The sequence below is a fragment of the Catharus ustulatus genome, chromosome 13 (genome assembly GCF_009819885.2).
Source record: "Catharus ustulatus isolate bCatUst1 chromosome 13, bCatUst1.pri.v2, whole genome shotgun sequence".
In the NCBI taxonomy this organism is placed as follows: Eukaryota; Metazoa; Chordata; class Aves; order Passeriformes; family Turdidae; genus Catharus; species Catharus ustulatus.
Window position 1 is genome coordinate 18,565,327 of NC_046233.1, and position 24,611 is coordinate 18,589,937.

The 24,611-nt window shown below is 41.0% G+C and overlaps 1 protein-coding gene across 6 annotated transcripts in view; it reads left to right on the top strand.

Moving 5' to 3' along the window:
• ATP2B2 (ATPase plasma membrane Ca2+ transporting 2) overlaps positions 1–24,611 on the top strand; it is a 221,890-nt gene that overhangs the window by 169,324 nt on the left and 27,955 nt on the right. For all 6 annotated transcript variants that reach the window (XR_004419303.2, XM_033071630.2, XM_033071631.2 and 3 more), the window contains 6 exons: positions 2,169–2,410; positions 2,550–2,784; positions 8,417–8,596; positions 9,558–9,645; positions 15,961–16,067; positions 16,680–16,871. Coding sequence is in view for 5 of the 6 variants with exons in the window: in XM_033071630.2 (XP_032927521.1) it covers positions 2,169–2,410; positions 2,550–2,784; positions 8,417–8,596; positions 9,558–9,645; positions 15,961–16,067; positions 16,680–16,871 (1,044 nt within the window). In the remaining variant the exon portion in view is untranslated. The remainder of the gene's footprint in view (positions 1–2,168; positions 2,411–2,549; positions 2,785–8,416; positions 8,597–9,557; positions 9,646–15,960; positions 16,068–16,679; positions 16,872–24,611) is intronic.

Sequence of the window (24,611 nt, forward strand, 5' to 3'; positions counted from 1 at the left end):
TGGCATCAGGGTGTGATGAAATCATATCTCTAAATTAATTATTGCCTAGGGTTGTCTGGCTTTGATGGAAAACTTCGTCTTTCTTTGGGTTTCAGGAGTGTTCCAGTGGTCCAATCACATTCACATTTAATTCAGTGACAATTTTCACTGAGTTCAGTGGCAAAGCGAAACATAAATGAGGATTTAGATCTAAAAGGAGAAGAGTTGGTTATGATATGCCCAGAGGAATGAATTTTCCCTGGTACCCATCATTACCCAGGCACTGAAGTTGGTTCCTGTGAAACTTTGAGAAGTTCCTGGCAGATTTCAGGAACCCTGTGCCTGCAGTGCCAGGAAAACAAAGCTTATTTAAGTAAACAAAACTGGATTTTACAAGGTATTTTTTTGACTCCTGAGATTTTCATGTCCACTGAATCCCAGATACACCTCACTATGAGCACTTGCATTTTGAATTAGGGATTCTTAAGTGAATTTGGGAATCCAGAGGGAAGTTACATCACAATATAATGAGGTTATAGTAGGACAAGTTGTTATAGCAGGTAATAAAATCAATGTATCACTCTGGCATTTTTTCTGAATGTCATTGTTTTACAGTGACCCTGGAGTGATGTTAAAATGTCATAGCAACACTAGAGTGACCCATATTAGTCAGGAAAAATGATGGTTCACATAAAAGAAAGATGTTCCAGTCCTTTTTGGAGGGATAAATCTCTTTCAGACAGAGATTTTTGGGTTATTCTGTGTTGTTCATTGTAGCTGCTTCTCTCTGGAAAAAAAATTGACATTAATCTACATGTCACCAGGTATTAATCTTCCTGCTGGTAGGGACATGAATCTTCTGGAAAACAAATAGAGATATTTGTTTATTTCAGTTCTGCACCAGTCTGTTATCATCTACCTGACCTTCAGTTTTTAAACCAGCTGCAATTGGTGGTGGTTTTCTGGGATAATTAATTACAAATGCTTATTTAAAAGTTCCCCTGCTTCTCTTTTTGTGGCCATACATGTTGCAAGAATTCAAATCTAGTAGGATGGCTGATTTGCATCTTTAATCATTCCCTTTGTGTGCCCTTATCCCAGTGAGGGCCAATGTAGGAAATCCCATCTATTAGGAATCCCATTTCTGAAGTGAACTGGATTTTAAAGTGAAATTAAATGTAGATTCTAAATACAGTCCTGCAGTTCTAATCCTTCAGAATGTGAGGCAAATGTTTAACTCCCATTGAAAATGATGACTTAAAGTCTTGGCCTGAGCCAAATCAAAACCTGTTTTCAGTGCAAATTGAAGCTGAGAGATGATTTCCTACTTTTATTCCCGTAAAGGGAGTTTAGCATTGACCTAAGGAGCACTTTCTGATTCTGCTGAGAAAACGTAAGTTATCAATAGTTTATTGTTCACACATTGGCCACTTGAACTCTGGGGTCTTGGCACAGAAATATTTTGTTTGGGATATGCAACAATTCCAAGAAAGTTTGTAAATTGAGTGTTTATTTCTATTTTGAAAGGGAATTTAAAGTCTTCCTTGTCCTTGCTTCTCTCCTTCAGAAGGACTGAGAACTGGTAGAAGTTGTACAGTGTTCAGCCTACTCCATTTTTCTCTAATATATGTAGAATTTATTTGTCTGAAGCAGCAGACTAAAGTAATTCAAGAAACGGGTACATTTAGACCCAGAACTATTATTTCATAGATTTTTTTTTCACTTATATTTGTTGTTATGGGTGGATGGAGATTTATTGTTACATAAAAAATTCCTGGCAGGGAAAAAAATGATAACGCTTTCTTTAACTCACTTTTTAAGCTGTACAAATCAGGAAACCAATGGAATTGTAAGCAAGAGAGAAAAGGAGATTCTCTGTTTGTAAAAAGTGAGAATTGCCTGGTTTTCAGCCTAAGGAAAGTTACTTCCTTTTTAATGGATTGCCCAACCATCACAAGCTGCCAATGGCTAATTTAGGAAAAAAGAAATGCAAGAGGCCAAATGTGACAAATATTTTGTAAAGAAATGTTTCAGGTCTGTTGGAGCTCCATGGAATTTTTGCCTTACTTTTAAAATCTGGAAGACTTGTGGCTGCATAGCTCAGACATGAAACCGCACCCTGTAACTTAGGAATTATGAAGTTAGAGAAACTAGAGAAATTAATCTCCAATTTTTCTTCCTCTCTCCAGCCACCAGAAAAAGAGGGCGGGCTGCCTCGCCAGGTGGGCAATAAGACGGAGTGTGGCCTCTTGGGGTTTGTCCTGGATCTGAAGCAGGATTACGAACCCGTCCGGAGCCTCATCCCCGAGGAGAAGCTCTACAAAGTTTACACCTTCAACTCGGTCAGGAAGTCCATGAGCACGGTGATCAAACTGCCCGACGGCAGCTTCCGCATGTACAGCAAAGGAGCCTCCGAGATCGTCCTCAAGAAGTAAGGGGTGGCTCCTTCTTCCCAAAGCACCCTGTTCTGCACTGAAGAACAGGAGGATTGCACATACATGAAAAATACAAAAGGTAAAATCCTAAGGCATCGCAGTCAGTTTTTATTCTCTTTTCCTTGCCCAAACCAGGTGTTCCAGGATCCTCAACGCAGCTGGGGAACCTCGCATCTTCAGGCCCCGCGACAGGGACGAGATGGTGAAGAAGGTGATTGAGCCCATGGCCTGTGATGGGCTGAGAACCATCTGTGTGGCTTTCAGAGACTTCCCCAGCAGCCCCGAGCCTGACTGGGACAACGAGAACGACATCCTATCTGACCTGACCTGCATCTGTGTCGTTGGCATTGAAGACCCTGTAAGGCCAGAGGTACATCCATTTTTATCTTATATACTGAACACAACATGAATGGTATGTTTCTTACAGGTCTTACCTTTTTTTTTCACTTTTGTCTGTCAAAGAAGCAGAAAATCAGCTTTAGAAATGTGTTTGACTTGATAAAAAGCCAAATAATTAAGGTGATAAAATTCAACTATCAGCCAGCTGATATTTAAATAAAGGAATATAGGGCTTTTTGCTCTGACATGATCAGCAGAGGTTTTTTAATGCTCCCACATGTTAAAGAATTTTCCTTTAAGCTGTGCAGTGATGTACAGCTCTGAGAGTAGGGAAGACAAGTGCAGTGATTAAAACTGCCCTGATTATAATGGCAGTTTCCAGAGAAATTGGAGTTTTGGCATTCATTGTAATAGTTGTCACTTTACTTAAGATTGTACCAGGTGACTACTCAGGAAAACTTGTTTTTAATGTTGTATTTGAACAAGGAAAGGCTGCAGTTGTCATGGATATTACATTTAGATGGATTTTACAAACAAGTAAAATTTCAGCTCTTCTCACCTAAGTAAATCAGTAGTAGGTGTGCACATGGGAAAAACATGCCTGATTCTACACCTGTAAATTATATTCCTACAAAGGGTCGACTTAGAGAATTCTGATCTCTCTATCTGGTGCCTGATAATTAATGGAGAGTTATTAATTCTGTTGGAACTAACACGACACAACCCCAACTGCACAACTGTGCCTTTCCTCCGAATGGATTTTATTGTTTTGGTTTTGGTTTACTTTTTTTCATCAATACGAAGGTTAAAATATAAAGTAAATCTTGCTTAGGTGACAACTGGATGATAAACTCCTTATCTCCACAAAGAGCAGATAAACAGCATCCACTTTATCTGCCATCAGATGGTCTCTTGCTGCTAATCCATCTGTCCCCACGTCTGACATTGCAAGGCTTTCAAAATGCTGGAAAATGTCCTTTAGAAGGTCTGTCTGCAGTGCTCCTTTAATGCTCCAGCTCGCATATATGGACATTTAGCAGAAAATATTTTGCAGAAAATATAGATATTTTCAGAAATGTTTTGTCAGTGACCACTGGAACTGTGAATCAATGCTCTCCTGAATGAAATCATGACCCACCTTAAAAAACGGCTTTAAATCAGGTTCTGTGTGACACTGAGGGATTGGGGAGCAAAGGGATTTGCTGTTATTGTGGAAAATAGCTGCAAACTCTCCTTTCAGTGATTGTTAGGATGGTGTTTTGTAAGAAAACTGCTCTTATCTTGCAGGGAATAATTTCTTGGATGCTTGAGGTAAAAGTGAATAATTCTGCTAAAAATAGAGGGAAAATCTGACTTCTGTGTAAGGAATCAAAGAGATGAAGGCAGGAAAACATCTTCTTTCTAAATAAACATTTGATTATTGTATTGAATTTTGTGTAGGTTAACACCAGTACAGGCAGGAACATTTCTACTTTAGTGCAAGACACACAATAAAAAATTTGTAATTTCAGAATTTTAGCAAATTTTGGACGTTTGGGATTTGGGACTTGTGGTTTTTGGTTTTTTTTACACCTTGTCTCTTTTGACTGTTTTGGAGTAGCAATAACATCATGAAAATATTTAAGCCAATGTTTAAATTATTACTACTCTGCACATTATAAGAAGCAGTACCTTAGGGGAAAGAACCAATAAACCCTGAGCCAGGAGAAAAACACAAAATTCAGAAAACTCTCTAGGTTTGGAATATCTGACCTGGTTGGAGTATCATAATGTGCATGTGTGAAATCCCCATAGCTGATGCTAATAACAAGAAGTTGAGCAGTTATAGGGAATATTTTGCCAAAATAGAATCTGCTCATTAAATTGACTCCCCACTGGAGTTTATGCATTTTCAAAGTGCTTTCTGTAGGAGGGAAAAAAAAAAAAAAAAAAGGCAAAATCTGGAATTCTGTCTAAAAGTGCTGTTTTATCAATATTCTCAGCATTCATGGGTATCAGGATTTATTCAGATGGAGGTGATAGATCAGGTAATTCAAATTAAAAACATATCCCCATCCTGGCAGCCTTTAGCTTCCCTTCAGGCACATTCATGGGGAAGGCTCAGGATTTTCCTTTTCCCTGAGATGGTGTTGTGCTGTCCCATGGATGCTGGGCAGGGAGCTCCTGTCCATCCAAGGAGTGGTTCCATGTGGGACTACCAGCTTTGGAGGAGTCCTTCCTCCCTCCTGCTTCCAGGGATATTCTTGGGATACTCAGGGAGCTTTCTGGCACTCACCTCTTCTCCATACACTAAAATACCTCAATTGGAACGGGTTATTTAACACTGATGTCCAACAGCTGTCCAGTTTTCTCTGGAATGCCCACCACCCATGGCTTTTCCATATTCCCAGGTTAATTCAGACACCAGCTTAGTCACCAGCAGCTGCTGGATTCAGCAGGCACTGAACTACTTGCTTGATATTTATATTTTGTGGGTGTGTTTTTTATTTTTCTTTGATAAATACACAGGAAGAGAGCAAGCAGAGTGATGCCCTTCTCCTGCAGAGATTCTCTGTTGATCCTGACACTCTTTCTGGCTTGATTTTAATGAGCCTGAACTGGCTCACACTGATTTGCCAAAAAACGCCTCCAGTCTGTTATTTCTGGGAGACAAACGTAAATCCCTTCCAAATATCTCCTGTTTATTTGTCACCTGATTGGGAAAGATAGTCCTGCACTGGATACTTTGTGCATGTCTGCTTGCACTGGAAGTTTTGCTTTGCAGAGGGAAAATGAACCAAAAAATTGTGGAATGTGTACGTAAGCTCTGCAGAACTGATGGAAAATATCTGCTTCCTCTGCCCACTCAGTCTGCCAACACTCTTTCTCCCTTACAGCAATAAAAAAAATATGAACAATATTTTAACTGTAATTACTGTACACACTATTAAATCAGATACACCCACCAGCTGTCCAGAAAATGACAGGAGAGGAAAACAGAATGATTTCTGCAGTTAGATGTGGGTTTTAATTGTGTTTGCAGCTGGGGCTGTCCTCCCCTGACCTTGTTTAATAGGACTGACCCTTCATGGGAATAACCCTTTTTTGCTGCTTGCACTGTAATTTATTTTTCTCCTTCATGGTCCATCCACTGGGCTGGTTTTCCAGATTTCCATCTATATCTGTCCTGTCCTGTGCATGAGGGTCACCACAGCTCCAGTGGTACCAAAAGCATTTCCAATCGAAAAATGGGATTTAGGCAGGATTATTAATGTGGAAACTGGGGAGATCAGGGGTCATTTGCTTAAGGAACAGATTTAGCCTGATCATACATTCCCCTATAGAAACCTATTTCACATCACTAAAAGGCTTTGGGTCTAAATTATTTTTCCAGGGTGTTCAATTTGTGGGGAAAATATTTCCAGTTAGAGGTGAGGAAATGGGAAGACAAGTCCCTGAATTCTGCCCTTGATTTTGTGATCTTGATTTTTGTGCCCTTGATTTTGTGGTAGCAGAGTCCTGCAAGCAGCACATCCTGTGGACACACTCTGAGGGTGGAGGGATTTTCCTGGGAATGTGCTGCTCTGGTCCTCACTGAGGCATTGGTTTAGGCAGGCATTTTGGAAAAAAAGGAACTCCACAAACTGCCTTTAATAACTATTCACAAACATGGTGTGAAATTACTCCAGACTGGGGGAACCATTATCTGTGGTGTGGTGTGGAGGTTTAGGGTTTTCAGTGCAGACCCAGAGCCTTCCTGGTCCCAGGAAATCCCTCAAAGCCCAAGATTTGCTACACTGGCTCAGGGCAAATCGTTAATGCCCTCAGTGGTGTTCCCCACTTGTGGCTACAGAGGAAATGAAAATATGTAGAAATGCATGAAATTAGCAGTGTAATGTTGGACATGGTGTCTCCTTTTCTCTGCATTTTCTGCACTAATGGATGAGATGAACCCACTCAAATTGGCACTGAGTTCCACAACACATTTGTATCTGTGCTGGAGTTGTGATCAGCAAGGTGCACTGCATCCAGGCAGTAAAATCCATTTTGATACCTTTTCTTAAACAGCTGTAAGCTTTTAAAATATATTTTTTAATAATTGTGCATTGCCATCTTCTGAGTAGAGCAGTTCACTTCCCTGTAGCTCTTTTAAGGGCTTCAGCCTTCATGATGACTCCTGGGGTTCTCTAGACTCTTGTAGGTAAAAATGAAATTTAGAGAAATGGTGCTGTGCTGGAGAATGACATCCAGGCTGTTCTGGACATGTTGAACACATTCCTTGTTCTCCCACTTTAAATAATATTGCTATTTTTCTCTTGAAGAAATAATGCTTTCATAACAATAATGCAAAATAATGCAAAAATGTGATGAGACTGAATTAATTCGTTAATGATATTTACTTAGAAATTATCATTAAGTAGGATATAATTTAAGGGAACAGAATATTTTCCCCATCTGAAATTAAGCTATAGACCTGGAGTCTTTATACAGCCTTCATTTACAGAAGTAACTGTATTAAAACAGCTTAATTTAACAATCTTTTCTTTTAATTCCTGATTTTTTTTTTTTTTTAAATAAGAAATGTATGATGCCAAGTCATAATGGAGCTCCTACATGAATCTCACAGCCCCTGTTGTACCCTGTATTTTCTCTCCCTGATACACTTCCTGTGCAGCAGACATTTATCTCATGCAGAAAAAGGCATAAGTAAAGTCAGGTTTCATTTTTATGATTTTGAGACACGTAAAATACTAATTTTAAACTCCTGTATTTAGGAATTCCACTTGTTGATAAGCACGAATTAAGTAGTGTTACATCACAATAACTTTTAAAATCTTGTTGAAAGGCAAGTTTGGATCTGAAGTAAAATAATTTTCTGAACAAGATGTTTGTATTTTCCGTTCATATTTACACGTGTCGAGTAGTTCTGCTAAAGGTCAAAAAAGCTGCAGAACACTCATTTTTATTCAAGCCAGGAGAAAATGTAAGGAACTGATTTAAAAGATATTTTTTGTGCTTCTTGATACAAGATTTGCCTTGCCTGGGGAGTAACCTCAACTCCACAGCAGTCAAGTAATGATGAAACACGTCTGATTCCTCTTTCTGCTTCAGGCACCTCTTAGCCTAACATTTTTCTGGATGGAGACACCTGCCTTGTGTTTTCTCTGTTCCAGGAGTTCTCTTTGCCCTCACTTTGCTTCTCTGATGGCTTGGAGTGGCTCCCTAAAAACAGAGGCCAGACAAAACTAAGGGAATAAAGTGGGAATTGATTGAAGGCCTTCAACAGGCACAGCTTGGGCAGTCAGAGCCTCCCAGAGGCTGCACCCAAGGTGGACAATGGTCACGAGCTTTTCACACAATTACAGTTTGGTCCATTCACATATCAGGGGTTAATCCTCCAATTACAGCTGCAGGTAATGAAGTCATTTAAGTCATTTACCCCCAGTTTGCTGCCCCCAAATTCACTTTTGTTTGTACTTTTTGTGGCCTGAGGCAGTGAGGTGTCCTTGATTCCCAGCCTGGAGAGGAATTGTTGTGTCTGAACAAAAAGTGAAGACAGTAACTAACACTCCATATGGAGTTTAGAGTTATGCCTGAATAATGACAGCATAGGATGCAGTATAGGATTTGAAAAACATAAAATATAAACCATAAAAGCTGAAATGCCGGGGACTCCCCTGCAGGTGCCAGAAGCCATCCGTAAGTGCCAGCGCGCCGGGATCACCGTGCGCATGGTCACCGGGGACAACATCAACACTGCGCGTGCCATCGCCATCAAGTGTGGCATCATCCACCCCGGAGAGGACTTCCTCTGCCTCGAGGGGAAGGAGTTCAACAGGAGGATCCGAAATGAGAAGGGAGAGGTAAATAAACCCCAGTGAGAACACCAGAATGTTCTCCTGCACTGGTGTGTGCCTCAGAAAACTGCTTGGAAAAATTTCTTCTTTTTTCTCCCACTGAATTTTTGCAATTTGAAAAGCGGTGAAATTCCAGTCTTTACTCTTCCAGCATCAGTTTAATGCTGGCCTAATTCTGCAGTTTTTAGAACCACTGCACTACTCCACAAGAAATCAAAAGTAAGCCCATTAAAGCAGGTTGATGGCAAGGAGGAGAAGGAACTCAACAGAAATTTTGTTCCTGAAAATGCAATCTGTTCTAAGAACCAGCTCCTCTCATTTCTTTAATTTATTCCACTTTCTCTAATGTACTCACAGCAATGATTTGTATTAAAAAAATCTATCCTTTGGAAGATTTTAAACTCCTCATCAAAGATGGAGCTCACACACAGTTCTAAAAAGTTGAAATCTGTGCTGGCTCTTGGATCCCTCATAAATGAGTAGACACAGTCATTTGCTCCCTGCATGGATGGGTGGAATCCTGGAAGTGTTAATAAATGCAGCAGGTTTGGCTTTGTTCCTGTTGCTACACAAGAACATCTTGCCATTATTGGTGCTAAATGAAGGATTTGGGTTCTCAGGTGGAGTGAAACAACAAACTTGTAAACAGGTTTGATCAGCTTTGAGAAACTCCACTATTCTTTATCTAGGGTGGTGATTCTGGGTGGAATTATCCATAAAGATGATAAGAAAGGCTGGTTAGGTATTGTGGAAAAATTTACCTGTATTAGGCAGCAGTTGAGCTTTGTTAGTACCAGCTTTGTCTTCACTTGCAGTGTCAATGGCTGCTGGAATTTTTCTGTGCTTTGGGAGAAAAGCTGCATGTTTGAGCAATGAGGGGAATTTTCTGACTCAGTAACATAAATTCTGCTCATCACAGGCCGGTGGTTTTACTGTTTGGGTTGTTTTTTGTGCTCCCCCCCTGCAGATCGAGCAGGAGAGGATTGACAAAATCTGGCCAAAGCTCCGGGTGCTCGCTCGCTCTTCCCCCACGGACAAACACACTCTGGTGAAAGGTGGGTGCAAACTGCTTTGGTGGGGGTGGAAATCAAGGATAAAGTGTTGAAGCACATCATCTGCTTTGATTTCACTGTTACAAATCCACCTGAGTTGTCAACTTAACTGCACACCACATGAGGAAGTTTTCTTGCACTCTTGTGTTTGTTTTCTACCTCAGCCTTGACATGGAAAATCACAGGAAACTCCCTGGCAGGAATAAGAGAAATACCAATAAGATTCCTGGCAAGTGGATTTAGGCAATATCATATTTGCATTGTGATTTCTAATTGGAATGAGGCTCGAGCTGGGAAGGGAAAATGTGCATTTGCTGGGCAGAAAGAAGATTTGCTGGGAAACAAGAGAACAAGAAGGGACACAGATTTTTTTTGTCTTTGCCTGCACTGCTTTATGAAGGAAACAAGAGCAATCTCATTTAGAGTGATTCCACTCACTCCAGTGCATTTCTTCTCCTACAATTATCTTAAACAGTATTCCAAAAAAAAAAAAAAAAAAAAAAAAAAATCTTTTCCTGTCACAACAGCAGTTATTGGGATGGTGGAACTGGGAGCTGCCAGTGGAAATGGGGCTGCCAGCCCCAGTGGAGATGGGCATTTTCAGCCCATTCCATTTTTCCTATAGGCTCATCTAATTGTGTGATTTGCATTGGCTTCCTTTAGATTCCTGCATGTTTAGACTCTGTCCTATAGGAACTGCACCACACAAACTCCAGTCTCTTACCACACTGTCTGCAGATGGAATGCTCCCATCTGCAAGAAAGATTGGTTTGCAGTTTTCTTTTTTCTTTTGATGACTTGACATCTTATTCAGTTGACTTGGAGGCTCACATTTACCAGCTGATGAAATCAGGCAGTTTCTGAGCAGGATTAACCTCACTTTTGGCCATCTCAGGTGGAAGCCCCATCAGCAGATTGCTGTATCCTGTCTTCCTGATGAAGAAAGAGCTGAAATATTTTGCTAAGGCCCTGGAAAGTCTGGAGAGTCCCTTTAGCAATTCTTGGAGCAGCTAGAGTTCAGGCTCAGATCCAGCTGATCACTTACCTATTTCCAGCTGGTTGACTATTCCAATAATAGTCCACATTTAGGGAAGAAATCCTTTAGGCTTAGTTTCCATTATTCCATACATGACTGATTACAAAGGCTTTTGAGCATCATGCAATTTTTAAAAATGCCTGTATGACTTTAGAGCAGAAGTTCCGTTGTGATTTCAAAGATTGGATCGGTTGAGTCCTTTGGACTTGAGACCAGGTGGAAACATGAACTATTCCAGGGAACTCTGGCACAGTGCTGGATGGAGACAGAATGTATTATCTCCATCCCACCCTTTTTTGTGTCTGTCTTATGATGTGCACAGTTTACTAGTATGGCAGTACCTATGTGTAATTAATAAATAATATACATTTCCAGGGGAGGTGTGCTCCAAAATAGTTTTCCAGCTGGGGTTTGCTCAGGATTGGCAAGGTTTGGAGAGTAAGTGGAGATAAAAATGACCTGCACAAGGCCAGCTGAAGTCTCTTCACCAGGGCATCTTAAACCCTGTGCTCCTGCTCTCAGAGAACCGCCCTTGCTCAGCCCAACAGCTGATTTGTTTCAGAAACACAACAATTTGTGTTTCATTAGGTGGATTAACCAAGTCCCTCGGGAGTGCTTGTCTGAATCATTCAGGATTTTCCCTCAAGAGAAGGAAACGTTTGCCAGGGAAATTGAAATCAATAGAGAGCTGGAGAAAAAAGGAACAATAAATTGGTGATGGTTTGTAGCACACACACTTTGACAGCCCAAAAGATATTTACTCCTACTGAATGCCACATGCAAGAACCACAATTAATGTTTAAAAAATGTGACAAGGTTGAGAGAGCAATTAAGTGTCTTAACAAAGTTCAAGAACGAGTCCATGGAAATCATGATGGAATTTTTTGGCTGGTAATACTCCAAGGGCCATTAAAAGTTACAAGAAATTATTTAAATGTTCACTAGTTTCGGGCCTCTTGTTAAAATGTTATGTTTTTCTCAGACACTTGAGGGATTGAGAGGATTTTTTCCCCTTTGATGTATTCTATCTGCTCTAGGCTAAAAACACACATCAGAAAATAAACTTTTTTATATTTAATTTTTAATGACATACAGCTGCTGGAGGGAAGCTTTTTTCTCTTTAACATAGCACAATCCCACCCAGCAAAAGGATCATTTTTATTTTCCACTTTTGTTTTCACTGCTGCTCAGGGACCAGAGAAAGGCATGTTTCAGCATTTCAGCCTGGGCAGACACTTGCAGTCAAATATTTATGGCTTTGAAGTAGAGGTAGATTGGAAAAACACTCATCAGAGTGGCTTATCATCACAAACTGCTTCAGTGAAACCAAAATCTCTGTCCCACTGAAATACAACCTGGGGTGGGTTTTAAGACACTTGTTGGTATTATTTCATATTTTTAACTCTGTTTCAAAATATAACAAGTAAAACCATGTATCATTTATACTGATGTGAGGCTACAGTGCTATTGCTGAAATAATTCAAAATTGTCAGTTTATCTTTTAAAAACACTGTGCGAAGCAACTGTTTAACACAGATGGGAAATATCATCAGAAGGTGTAGAAGAGATCAAAGAAATACTCAGTTTACCAATTAAAGAAGTGATGCCTTCCAATATATTTAAATTAGACAGGAATTCCTTTTTTTTTGCGTGTGTGATATTGAAAACAACTGTTCTCATGTAGGGCTAATTTGTTATCAAACAGAAAGGGAACTTTAGGAAGAAAAGATTTTTAATAATTTCCCTTAATTACTAAAATATTTCAACTATTATTGCATAGCATGGTAGTATGTTCATAACCTCATTAATGTGGAAAGCCAAGAGATGGGTAGAATAATAAAAAGACAGAAAATTGTATTAATTGTTATTCTGAACTTTGGGGAGGAATTTTCACTTAATTCCCAATGCTGTCTGTAATGTCATATAGAGCATTTTTATATTAACCCTTAAATTTCTATCCAGGCAGGTGCCTCAAATAAATTTGAACTTTCTCCTTCAGACAGACTTTGGAAATTCTTGTTACATTAAGAGGGAGCTTCCAGAAGTTTGGAAGTATTAAAATCTAACTTGAGGAGGATGTGTTTATGAAAATACATGGCTGTACCTATGTTTAGCTTGTCAAAGAAACACAAATCTGTGTGAGCCTGTGGGAGGATCAGCTTCCCTCCCTCTCTAACCCTGAACTGGGCTGCAGCTCTGAAATCCTCAGTTGGGGCTGAATTTTCCCACCTGTTTTAAGCAGTTGATACAGAAAGAAATCTCTAAACCAGATTTTTTTTTCTCCCAGGAGCTTCTTACTGATGCAGCTCTGAGGGTGACAAGCAAGGATTGTTTAAATAGAGCAGCATTTGTGCTGTGACAAAGGAGAACCTGGGGCTGGCTGGGATGGGTTTGAGCTGAGTCATGGGTGCAGAAGAGACATTGTTGGTTGACATTCCCGGAGTTTTTATCCTGAGTGGATTTGATGTAATGCTTGCTTAGTGTTAAATAGGAGGAAGGTGGGAGATTTGGATATATTTCAGTTTTGTATCTTGTGTTTTGTACTTTTTATAGCATTTAGAACCCTTCTTGACAGCTTTGCACGGTTGTTTTAAACCTGATCTTTGCCCTCATCTGACACAAGCTGCTTGCTCTGAGAAACTTGTGTCTTATGCAAGCTGCAGGACAAATTCCTACCCAAATTTCCTGCCCAAATTCCTGCCACATCAGCAGGATCCCTGTGTGGAACACACTGTCATGTTCTGCTCTAGGTGTGCTCCTGAGGCTGTGGAATGAGATTCTTTCTGACAGAAGGAAGTCATGGCCAAACAACTCAACATGAGGGAAGAGCCAGTGAAAGAGCAGAGGCTGTTTTGGCAGCAAGCTTTGATGAGAGTAGAAGAATTCCTTGTGAAAACCTGTTTTTATTAGAATTCTGTATGTAAGCATCCAACTGGAGTAAAGCTGTGTAGTTGGAAGAAATTTCCTGGTTGTAAGACATGATTAATTAATACTGGAGCTTTTTTTTCAGCCACTTGGACTGAGTGCAAAGGCCAGGCAATGTTCTCTGTACTGGCAGCCTGTCAGCTCATGGCCTTAGTCACATTTTCCCTGATCATACCAGAGATTGATCCCCACAGCTCAGGAGTGCAGGAGGAGAGCCCTTCCTGGGCATCATTCTCTTTGGTCTCCTCACACTATGAATTTTGTCTGTGCACATTTCTCAGTACTGAAGAAAATCCTTGGGGTGAAACCTTATCACAGCCATTAACAGAGTATTAAAAACAAACCTGAATGTGTTTGGAAGGAGGCACGTGGAAAGAAGGCAAGCATTCAGCAATGTGAGGAAGCAGGGAGGAGGAACAGATAAAAAGACCAGGCAGAAGTCAGGGAGTGTCAGTAGAGCTGTGATAAATCTTCTGAATCCCAAATAATTGCTGCTGCTCCATGCTAGAAATTTGTCTGATGTACAGACAGGAGTTTTGCAAAGTTCTCTCTTCCATGGGTACACTGCAATCCATCCCCAGAATTCCACATATTTCCTGTGGCACTCCCAGTGGGCCCTGCAGGGAGCTCTGATGATACCTGTGACCTTCTTATGTCTGATTTTCCATGGCTGCATTCAGGTCTGTGCTCTGGGCAGTGTTGGGTCATCCTGGCTGCACAGTTTGGTGGTTTTTGGGATAAAAGTGTCTCCTAAACCTTGTGAATGACTTGGCAGCACACAGGAATTGGCTGATGGAGGGCAGCTGGTGGCACAGTCTCTGTTTATATCCATTTATCTCCAGTAGGAGATCTTTTGTTCGAGCATCTTCAGCTTGATTTGGGTTTTGCTCCCACTTGGAACCCAGTTGTGAGCAGACACTATCGACCTGTTTGGGGCAGTTAATACCTTAATGAGCCAGAGATTTTAATGACTTCTTTTTTTCCCAGAAGCTTAAACTATTAATTTAACTTCAAAGGATGTGTTAATAACAAGACCAAGTAAATGCTTTTAATAGTATTGACAGATGATGTTCCTGTTTATTTAGTAATTCCAAAGACAAATCACCCCAACAAACTGAAAGCTCTAATTGTAAGATCTTATCAGAGTAATTGCCATTTTTCTGAGCTCATCCTACCAGTGGAAAGTGAATAAGGTTTTTTTTTATAATTTTCATAAGTCTGAAAAATACAGGGCACTAACTGCTTGCACAGGGCACTGCAATCTTCTGGTGCCTGATAAGCCTGAACCTTGCCAAGAGGCAGCTATTGCTCTGTAATCTGCAATTTCCTATTTCTCCTTGGTTATCTGATATGGGAGGAATGTTTTTTTCAGAGCAGAGTGAAAGCTTTTCTCACTGGCTAGATTTGGATAATTGTTTTTGGAGGTAACGACTTTGTGCAAAATGTGTTAGCAAAAGGAATTCTTTCATCTTCCTCCCCTAAGTTATCAGTATGGAAAGGTGTTCTTGTATCCTACAAACAATCCTGAGTTCTGGACTTGTGCTCAAAGGAACCCTGACATGGAAATAGAAACATGAGTGGTGAATTATCTTCATCCTATGAAGATAAAACCTGGGCTGCCTCTGAAAAATTTTCATTATTTTCCCGACTTTCCCTATCTGCATTAGTGGAAAATAATTCCCTGCAGCCTTGTTGTGTGGAAAACTTGATTCACCAAGTGTTTTTTATTTCTCTCAAATGATCTAAAAATGAAAATAGAAATTATTTTATTATATCTATTTATTAAAATGCTTGGTTCCAGAATTTAAAGAAGTGGTTTGTATCTCCTTAATCATTGTTTGGCAGAATTGAACGTGGCTGCTAAAATTCTCCAGCTAAATAAAATTCATCAATCACTTTTGTTATCTTTAGGTTCAGGAGACCTCTTAGCAAAGCTGATATCTCCAAAGCTGGGTCCCAGTTTAGGAGAACTCTAAACATGAATTTAAGTTTTCAACAAATCCTTTCCATCGATGTTTGATCAGTGCTGGGCTGTGGCACAAAACTTTTAATAGCAGAATCTGCCAAAAGGACATGATGAGCTGCTCTCATGCCCTTTGAAGCCTGTGCAGGTTTTGCTGATGTGTTGATGGTACAGGATCAGAACTTCCCATGTAACTTCTAATGGTGATGTTCAGTAGTGGGTGGTGGTGATGCCACAGCTTTCATGATTATTTTCCCTAGAGATCTGCCTTTTTAATCTCTGTAAACCTGTGTGGTGTTATCCAATCTGTATTATACAGACCCTGCTTTTTTACAATTCTTGTGTATTATTGCCCTTAAATGTAAACACCCACCCATATTTACATTTTTTGCAGGTATTATTGACAGCACACAGGTGGAACAGAGGCAGGTGGTAGCTGTGACTGGGGATGGAACCAACGATGGACCAGCACTTAAAAAAGCTGATGTTGGCTTTGCAATGGTATAGTCTTGATGTTTGTGCCATTATGAATTTGCTGTAAGGGCTTTCTCATTCATTAAATGTGAAGTTGCTTAGTTATTACTTGTCGGTAGAGAAATATATTGGTGGGAATGAGTTATGTTGACTCAGAATCCTTTAATTCATTTGGATTCACTGACATTGCTTGTTTTGATATTTCTTCAGGATTTTGTCTAATTAGTTATTGGCTTTATGCAGAATCCTGTGCCCATACAGAAAAATGAACCTTTTCTTCACAATACTGGAGCTCTCCTTTGCTGTGGTGGAATCCACCGCTAATTGAAGGTGTCTTCCATGCATACTCTGACTATATATAAAGACACATAATTCTCATTTTTGTTGCCAATTCTGTTCCTGGGTAATAAAAAAACATCATCAATGACAAAAATAACTGAGATGATCAGTCTTTAAACTGATAAAACACTCAGACCCATCACCACATGAATTCCTCTGCTCTCTATGAATTCCATGCCTAATTCACTTCAAAACCAGGCCGAATTAGCGAAATCGCAGGAAATATAAAAAGCTGTGGGCTTTGACTGTGGAGATTTGTGCTGCCCAGCAGGGAATCTCATTCCCACCCCCTCTCTGCAGGGCATTGCTGGCACGGACGTGGCCAAGGAGGCCTCGGACATCATCCTGACGGACGACAACTTCAGCAGCATCGTCAAGGCCGTCATGTGGGGCCGCAACGTCTACGACAGCATCTCCAAGTTCCTGCAGTTCCAGCTCACTGTCAACATCGTGGCCGTCATCGTGGCCTTCACCGGGGCCTGCATCACACAGGTGAGCAGTTCCTGATGGGACCCTGCCAAAATCCTGCCGGGATCCTGCTGGGATCAGGCCTCTCCACGTGGATGGGGCCTTGGATTTGAGTCCTGCTCGGCATGCCCCAAGTAAACTGATGGCTGTTCCTTGTGGGCAGCCAGGCTGAAAGGGTGGTGCAGGAGGGAATCTTCCCCAATGACCTGCAGCTGGAAACATCTGTGTGTGCCCAGCTGGTTTGGGGGATATAAAAGAGTGGGTTAGCTGGGAGTTAGCTACAGGCACCTGTAGTTGGAGCTTGGGACTGAGAGTTTGCTGGAGTAAGAGAAGGAGGCTGCTGGTTGTGCTGTGAGGGACATGTGGCCATCCAAGGGACAGATATGATGAGAAGATGTTGAGTGAGGGACAGTCAGGGTTAGGTGGCCAGGAAAAGGACAGCTTGGGTTTAGCCAGCCATGCAGAGTGGAAGAAGGAGTCAGAGCTATGTGGAACTGCCTGTAAGACAAGGAATCAGTGCTGGGTGAAGCTGCCTATGAGAAAAGGAGTCAGAGTTACCTGAGAGAGGTTTATGAAAGAAGGAGTAAGAGTTGCTTGAAAGAAGCAACTTGTTAAGAGAAGGCGGCATGTAGAGTGTGCAACTAAAGGGCTGGTGGTGATACCAGCTGTGTCAGTCTCAACATAACTGCAACATTTCCTTGGTCCTAAAATTAAGAGCTAGACACAGTGAAGGGTTTTTATCTTGGTATTTAATTAATAAGGATTTTTATGGTGTCACACTTTCCCAAGGTGGAGCATGTTGAAATGTGCGCACATGATAGATCATATATACAACTTTATTGACCTTGCAAATGAGCATATCTAACAAAGATGCCCCAGTGAGATGCTGGAATGAGTAGTGTGATACCTTTTTATCTTGCAGTATTTTTTTTCCTGAGTGGGCTTAATCTAAGTTTACAGGATGTATTTTAGAGGGGACCTTGGTTTTTCAAGATAGCCTAAGGCTTTCTGGCCTCTTACTGCAAGGCCTTTAGGATGTTTGGTTTTCTGGCTTAATAGAACACCAGGACTATATTAAGTTATCAGACTTCAGGAATTACAGGTATGCATTCTAAGGACACTCAGAATACATAAAAGAAATATAAAAGAAAAGGCAAAAAGGTATGTCATGGCATTAAAACCTTTGGGAATTCTCCTGAGCATTCCAAGGATCAGGCTGCTGAGGGTTAAAGAGCTGCTGATGTCACCTGGTTTAATCCCCCATTTCTCCCAAAGGAACTCACTTTTAGGAGCTTTTTGGCCTCCCTCAGTGTTGCCATCCCTAAGCCTGTGATGGTCAAACAGAAAACACCTGGAAAGGCTGGGAAAGGAGCAGGTTATATGAATTTGCCTTTTCCTCTCAGAATAGTGCACTAATAAGTAAATATTTTTTAATGCATTATTGGAATGAGGCTATTTTCAAGGCAGCAGTGCTGACACACAGCATAACCCAAATAATTTTGACTGATAAAATTATTTTGTTGCTTTCAGGCAGTTATTTTTAATTCCAGATGCAGATGACAAACAATTAAATGAGACACAGAGTTGGAGTTAGACCTCTCTTTCTTTCACTCCATTAATCCCTCACTGCAATCCTGGTGCACATACAACATGTCCAGGTCATTTGCAAGCATCATATCTCAAAGCAAATGTGGTGGGATTTTTTTAATTATAAGTTTTGGACAATAAAAGTATTTTTTTTCCCTCTAGAGATTAAACAGGATGTATACAGTACAGTGAAAGATTTTTGCTTTAATGAGAAAATAACAAAATGTGGCTATTAGTGCTGTCAGTCCCTAAAATAATGTCTATTTTAGATGCTGCAGACAGGTGCTGTCACAAAATGCCTCCCTGGATTGGGATGCAGTGTGGGAAAGCTGATGCTTCCCTCATGGTGCATCACCCAGATGCCCATACCTGTTTCAGCAGGTACATTTCAGCCCAGCACACCTGAGCAAAGCAATGAATAAGTCATCAGCTCTGCTCCAGGCTAAACTTACACTGGAATCATGGAATTGATCCTTGCAACCAGAAACCCAGGTACCTTGACAAACCCACGAGGTCAAACTTCTCCTGCACCCTGGCTGATGTTCAGAGGCCTTGGAGGTCTCTTCTTGTCACCACTGAGCCTCTGCTGAGGGACAAAATTCCTGGTGTTGCAGCAAAGTCGGATGAACTTCCCTTTGGAAATATTTGCCAGCATCTTGAGAAAATGTCCCTCTGTGAAATGATTGGTGCTGGTAACACACAAGTAAGAACTGGACCTCTGGGAGGTTTTTACAGGTGGTACAAAACCAGCCAGAGTAAGGTGCTGACAGCAGGGTGGTGACAGAAACATCACTGGAACTGATTTTGCTGACAATCAGTGTCTGACTATAAACATTTGCTTAAGGTGAAATTTCTTGGTCAGTGCCCAGCGTTTCTTCAGTTGTTTTGTGAAAGCAAAAAGGGAAACTCATTCTATTTGTTAACCAAACAATATTTTATCCCTGAAGAGGTTAAACATTGCTGAATCAGTGCAAAGACTATTTAAAATCAAGTCTAAGTGGATGTGAAGCGAGTTATCAGTACAAGCACTTTCCCCTTTTTAATTCTGGAGCTTTTTTCATCCTTTGAATCATTCCTTTGGCTTCTGGAAGGATTTGGATCAGGCCCAGTGCACTTCTCTTGCCCCAGGGGTCTGTGACACCATCCCTGGGCCTGTTGGCCCTGCTCACAGGTTTTAGTGGACACCTCCTGGGACTCCTGGGTGGTTTTGCAGGCAGATTCTGGTGCAGTTCCTTAATATGGCAGTAAAGATGCAAACCCAAAGGAAAGGTGTGGGAGAAGCTGAAGTGGAAATGGAAGCAGAAAGGCAGCAGTTCTGTCCTTTGCCCCTGTTTACACTCAGTGTGAATAATCTCGAGCTGCTCCCGGTTCTGTCTCATTCAAGAAGGATTTTGCCTCACAAATGCACATTATTGTGTTAGGCTTTGACTCCAGCCAGCCAAAGGACATTCTGTTTGGCTTGAAAGCTTTGCTAAAAATGGCACTTGGGAACATGCTGTACCCTCTGGTTGCTATGAAAATAGCTCCAGCACAAAGTGCAGAACTCTACCAAAGAAATCTTGCCTACAACAGTCTAGGTGCACACATGTACATCTAGATCTGCAGAACTGTGCACAGATCTGACTGACAGATTTTGACTAAAATATTTTTGTCCTTAACCAACAAACAGAGCTTAAATCTGTGGTTTCCCAAAGGCAGCACAGCTTGCTGTGACCTTCAAAATGAGCATGAAGGAAGTCCAGACTGGACTGAGTTTTCCTTTGATTTAGGTGTTCAGTTTGGCTTTCTCTGACACACAGAATATAGTTTCAGTCCATCATTAACATTCAGGTTAGTGAACATTACACAGGCTGTTCTTTTGGTGATGTTTCATACCTAGAATGAGAAAAAAATCTCTGTAGGTAATAACATTTGTTCTGTTCTTTCTCATGCCACCTCTCAAATGATCTGTTTGAAAGCAGCACACTGGGATGCTTCAGGATGAAGCTGCCTTTACACTCACCTACTCTTTTTGGTTTGTGCTTAAAGGAAGTACAAAGATAATAAAACCTTTGCTTGGACTAATCTTTTTTTTTAACACTTGGTTTTTGTGCTTTGCAACTTAATGGGCTTAATTTTATTCAGTCTTGATTCTACAATTGCTCTGGTGTACATGTAAATATGAGGATGTGGTCATCTCCCTGCAGGACTCCAAGTACACAGCAATTCTGTATTAAGGAATTAATTAATAGCTGTGTGAGTGTGGTGGGAGTGAAGCCAGCCCTCCTAGGAGCACCCAGAGAGTGCATTGCCCACCCAGGAGATGATTTGTTTGGTCCAGAGCACCTTGGGAGGCCCATGGAGGAGGTTAAGAAAAACATTAGGCAGAACCTGGGACCATTAGAAGCCATTTTAATAATCTGCTGCTTTTTTCCTCAAAGATTAATGAAGTGAGGGTCCTTTCCAATTGCACTTCAGGGAGCTGCTATTTAGTTTAACTCTGTTAATTTTAAGCAAATACAGTTTTATTTTTTGTCTTCCCAATGCCTACTTCAAGAAAATGCTGCTGTTAGAGAATATCTACCATATCTCTGTTTTGTCCTGGTTTGCTGTTTCAGTAGATAGTGATGTGTACAAAATGTCTGTGACCCTCTGTGCTGCAAACAAAGCTTATGCAGGACAAACAGGGGGCTGTCAAAGAGCTTGTGCCCAGGACCGATGCAAATGGTTGTTTCTCTTGTCTCCCCTGGCTCCCAGCATGAAGTCATGTTAAGGTGACAGCAATCATATTCTGAGCAGCATAAGAATTCCAGATCCAGTGTCACCTGCTGACAAGCTTAGCACAGCTGCTGCTACAGCCACCCCTCCGAGGGCTCTCACTTACACGGGGCCCTGTTTCAGTTTACAGCAGCTCCATCTATGAGCCACAAGATCTGAATTTTCAGCTAATAATGAACTTGTGTGTTGTGAGTCTGTAATTACGTAAGGAGCTCTGAAATCTGGGTCATGCAGGAGAACAGAGCTTGGAGAGGTCCCTGGTGGGAAGGTGACTCAGGAGCCCTCAGTTGGGGTGCAGGGCTGGATTTAGCTCAGTGTCTGTGTGTGCACAGACCCCGGAGGAGTTCACACCTCTGGTTACTCCCAGAGAGGTTTGTGTGGCTCAGTGCAGCTGAGCTGGGCTCATTCACCTTATTTTGAATTAATCTAATGCAGTTCCCTCTTGCTACCTTCCCTGTGGTGCCCATTGCACACGTTTGGTGTGGTCTGGGTGTGGTGGTCTGAGCAGTTTGTGTAGAATTGTCCTTCCCCTTCTGCAGCCCCTGCCTCGGCTTAAACCCATCGCTCGTTTTTCCAGCGGATTTATGAGTTACAAACTTTTATATTCTGACTTCATTCTCTGAATAACAGTTTTGCAGAGCCCCTGATTGATTCAGTGAGGGTGGTTCTTTGGAGCTGTGCCCACGATCCTTGCGAGTTCTGTGCCTGCAGTGAATCACTGCTCCACATCTCGGGGCGCCCCATGGAGCTCTGTATGGCCTCACCCCAGCAAACCCAGAGCCTATCAGCTCAGTACCTTTGGAGCTGCTCAAAGGGATCTGGCTAGGAACAAAATGAAGATTTTATAATGCAGCTCAGTCAAATGGAAACAGGTTTTTTTGGGCTTTTTTTGTTTTTTTTACTGGAGCAATGAAGCAAGTGAGTTTCTCTCCGTGCCAGGTTCAGTCTGTGGCTCCAACTGTTGAGGCAATTTAACTCTTCAGAAAGGTTGCACTGAAGAAAAGGAAGACAAAGGCTGTGTTTTAACATTTTACATTCAAATTATTATTCTTGCACTTTGAGAGAGACTTAATGTTTTAGCAGACATTAGGAGCTGAAAACAGTGACTCCATAGGACATTATGTTTGGAAAATTAAATGTTAATTAAAAGGCACTGTAGCAATGAACTGCTGCATGAATCACTGATTGTTTTTACAGGTCTTGTTCAAAAAAAGGAGGATGATCTATACTTACATGTATAAGGCAGTAATTTACATGGTTATAATGTTTTACTGCAGAACTGTACTTGGCAAATTCTAAAATAACAGCACTGGCAAACTTGAAAAAGCTGCAATATTAAATCAAAGTCTGTACTGTTTAGCTTTGTTTTGGCAAGGCAAGGGAATGGAATTGAGGATGCCACTTCCATACAATTAGCAGACAGTGTGATCTAGCAGCACAGTGACTTTTTTTTACATTAATGTATAGAAAGGTAACTCCCAGAAATGCTCATATTTATGAATCCCTGCGTGTGTTCTGTGGCATATGGGAGTAAAGAGGTAAAGGTGAAAATACCTTTTTGTTCCCTTGCAGCTTGTCATCTAAATCAAAAGTAACAAGCTCTAAAATTTGTGAGGCTCTGCATGTCACAAAAGATTTGTAGTTTATTTCCAGCCGTTGGCGATTTGTACTTTTAAGTGTTTCCAAGATGAAGTGTAACATCACTTGATTTAAGGGACATTTTCCTTTTACCTCTAGGCCAAGGCTAACCTATTCCAAGGTCAAGTGAAAGGAATTTGATGAATAAGTGGTGATTTTGGATGGTTCACATCCCCAAAGTTTTCAGAGAGGGAATTAAGAGTTACTGACTGGTCGGTTGGCTGGTCTCTGGCTGAAACACAGACAAAAGAAGGTTGATTTGCATCCTGCTTGCATAAGTGACTAAAATCTGCAGTGGAAGCCCAAGCTCCTTAGCTGATATGTATTTTCCTCAGTTTGCACCAACTAATCAGAAATCAGATAGAGTTGCAGTGGAAATTTCATTCCAGTGCCTGCCCAGACTAATGTGTATTTAATGTTCTGGCTTCAGCCTCATGAGCTCTCACACTCGACTGAGCAGTGCAGCACTGCCAATAACAGATAATTATTAGGGGCACCACAGCCACCCAAGGTGATTGGCAGTGTGAAATGGTGAGAAAAACGTTGTTGCCAAAACTGATGACTGCCAATTACAGTTGTGTGATTTAGAGACTGAAATAACCTGCCTTTTCCATTCTGCTGGGAATATGGCAGGCTCTGAGAAACACCTGAATCTCTGACTCCATCTATTAAATGGAACAGGGAAATTTGGTTTTACTGACAGAGATTTCAGTGTGTGAAGTGGAAATTGAGCTATTGTAACAGATCAAAGCAGAGAATGTTGCTCAAACTTATTAATAAGACAGGCAAAAATATGAACAATAAAATTCTTCAGCAGAAAAGATGTTTTCCTTTTTCCTTGTGTCCCATCGAGGGTCTGTGAGCCCCAGCCACAAACTGTTTTTACTGCAAGTGCTCTCTGTAGGAGCCATCTATAAATACTAATAAAAATGAATGAGGTCTCGATTTGGGATGAAGTTTGTCCTGATCACTTGTAGTTTTTTAGCCAGCTCTAAAGACCAAGACATTTCCTATTTCTGCAGCTGTATTTCAAATGAGTGAAAGTCCAGATAAGCACAGTTTATTGCAACCCACAACCAAGAGGTCAAGAATCAATCAATGCTAATTGATCCTTGCCGCCATGAATCCAGCCTGTAAGACTTGGAAACAGGAGGTTGCTTTTCTCCATCCCTTTGAATAAGCCAAAAGTTTGTTTTTTTAATAAATGAAATGCAACAAAATCTGTGTAAATGTGTTAAAAATGTGTTTTTAAGGGGAAATAATGTTTTATCTCAAGGGAGACATGGAATCTAAACCAGATGCTCAAGAGACCAAAGCACTCACCCTTGTTTTCTATCAGTCCTTGGGACACTGAGTGCATGCTGGCCCTTGTTCTTTTATGGTATTTCATTAAAAATAAACATTTAACCCTTTGAAGAGACAGGCAGAGTTCTCAGGGAGTTTTGTTGGCTTTGCTTTGGTTTGTGTCCTGCCTTCTGCATTTTTTTTTTTTTTTGCTTTGCTGCTGCAGCACCATGGTAATGAAATACATAAAAATAGTGCTCCCTCTTCCAGCTTTCACACAGCAGAGTAACTCAATTTCATGATGAAATTTGTCATGTTGATGCCTTGTTACTTTGGTGATTCTTTTCCCCCTCATAAAAAGGGTCAGTTTGGAGCAGGAAGCAGATCTTGCCAATGCTGCCTGGTTTATACAGAGTCCAAAGGTACAGGAGTTTGGATTTTTTTTGTTTTTCCTCTGCTGGCTCCTTGAAACATCTCTCCCTCCTCACAGCTGACCCA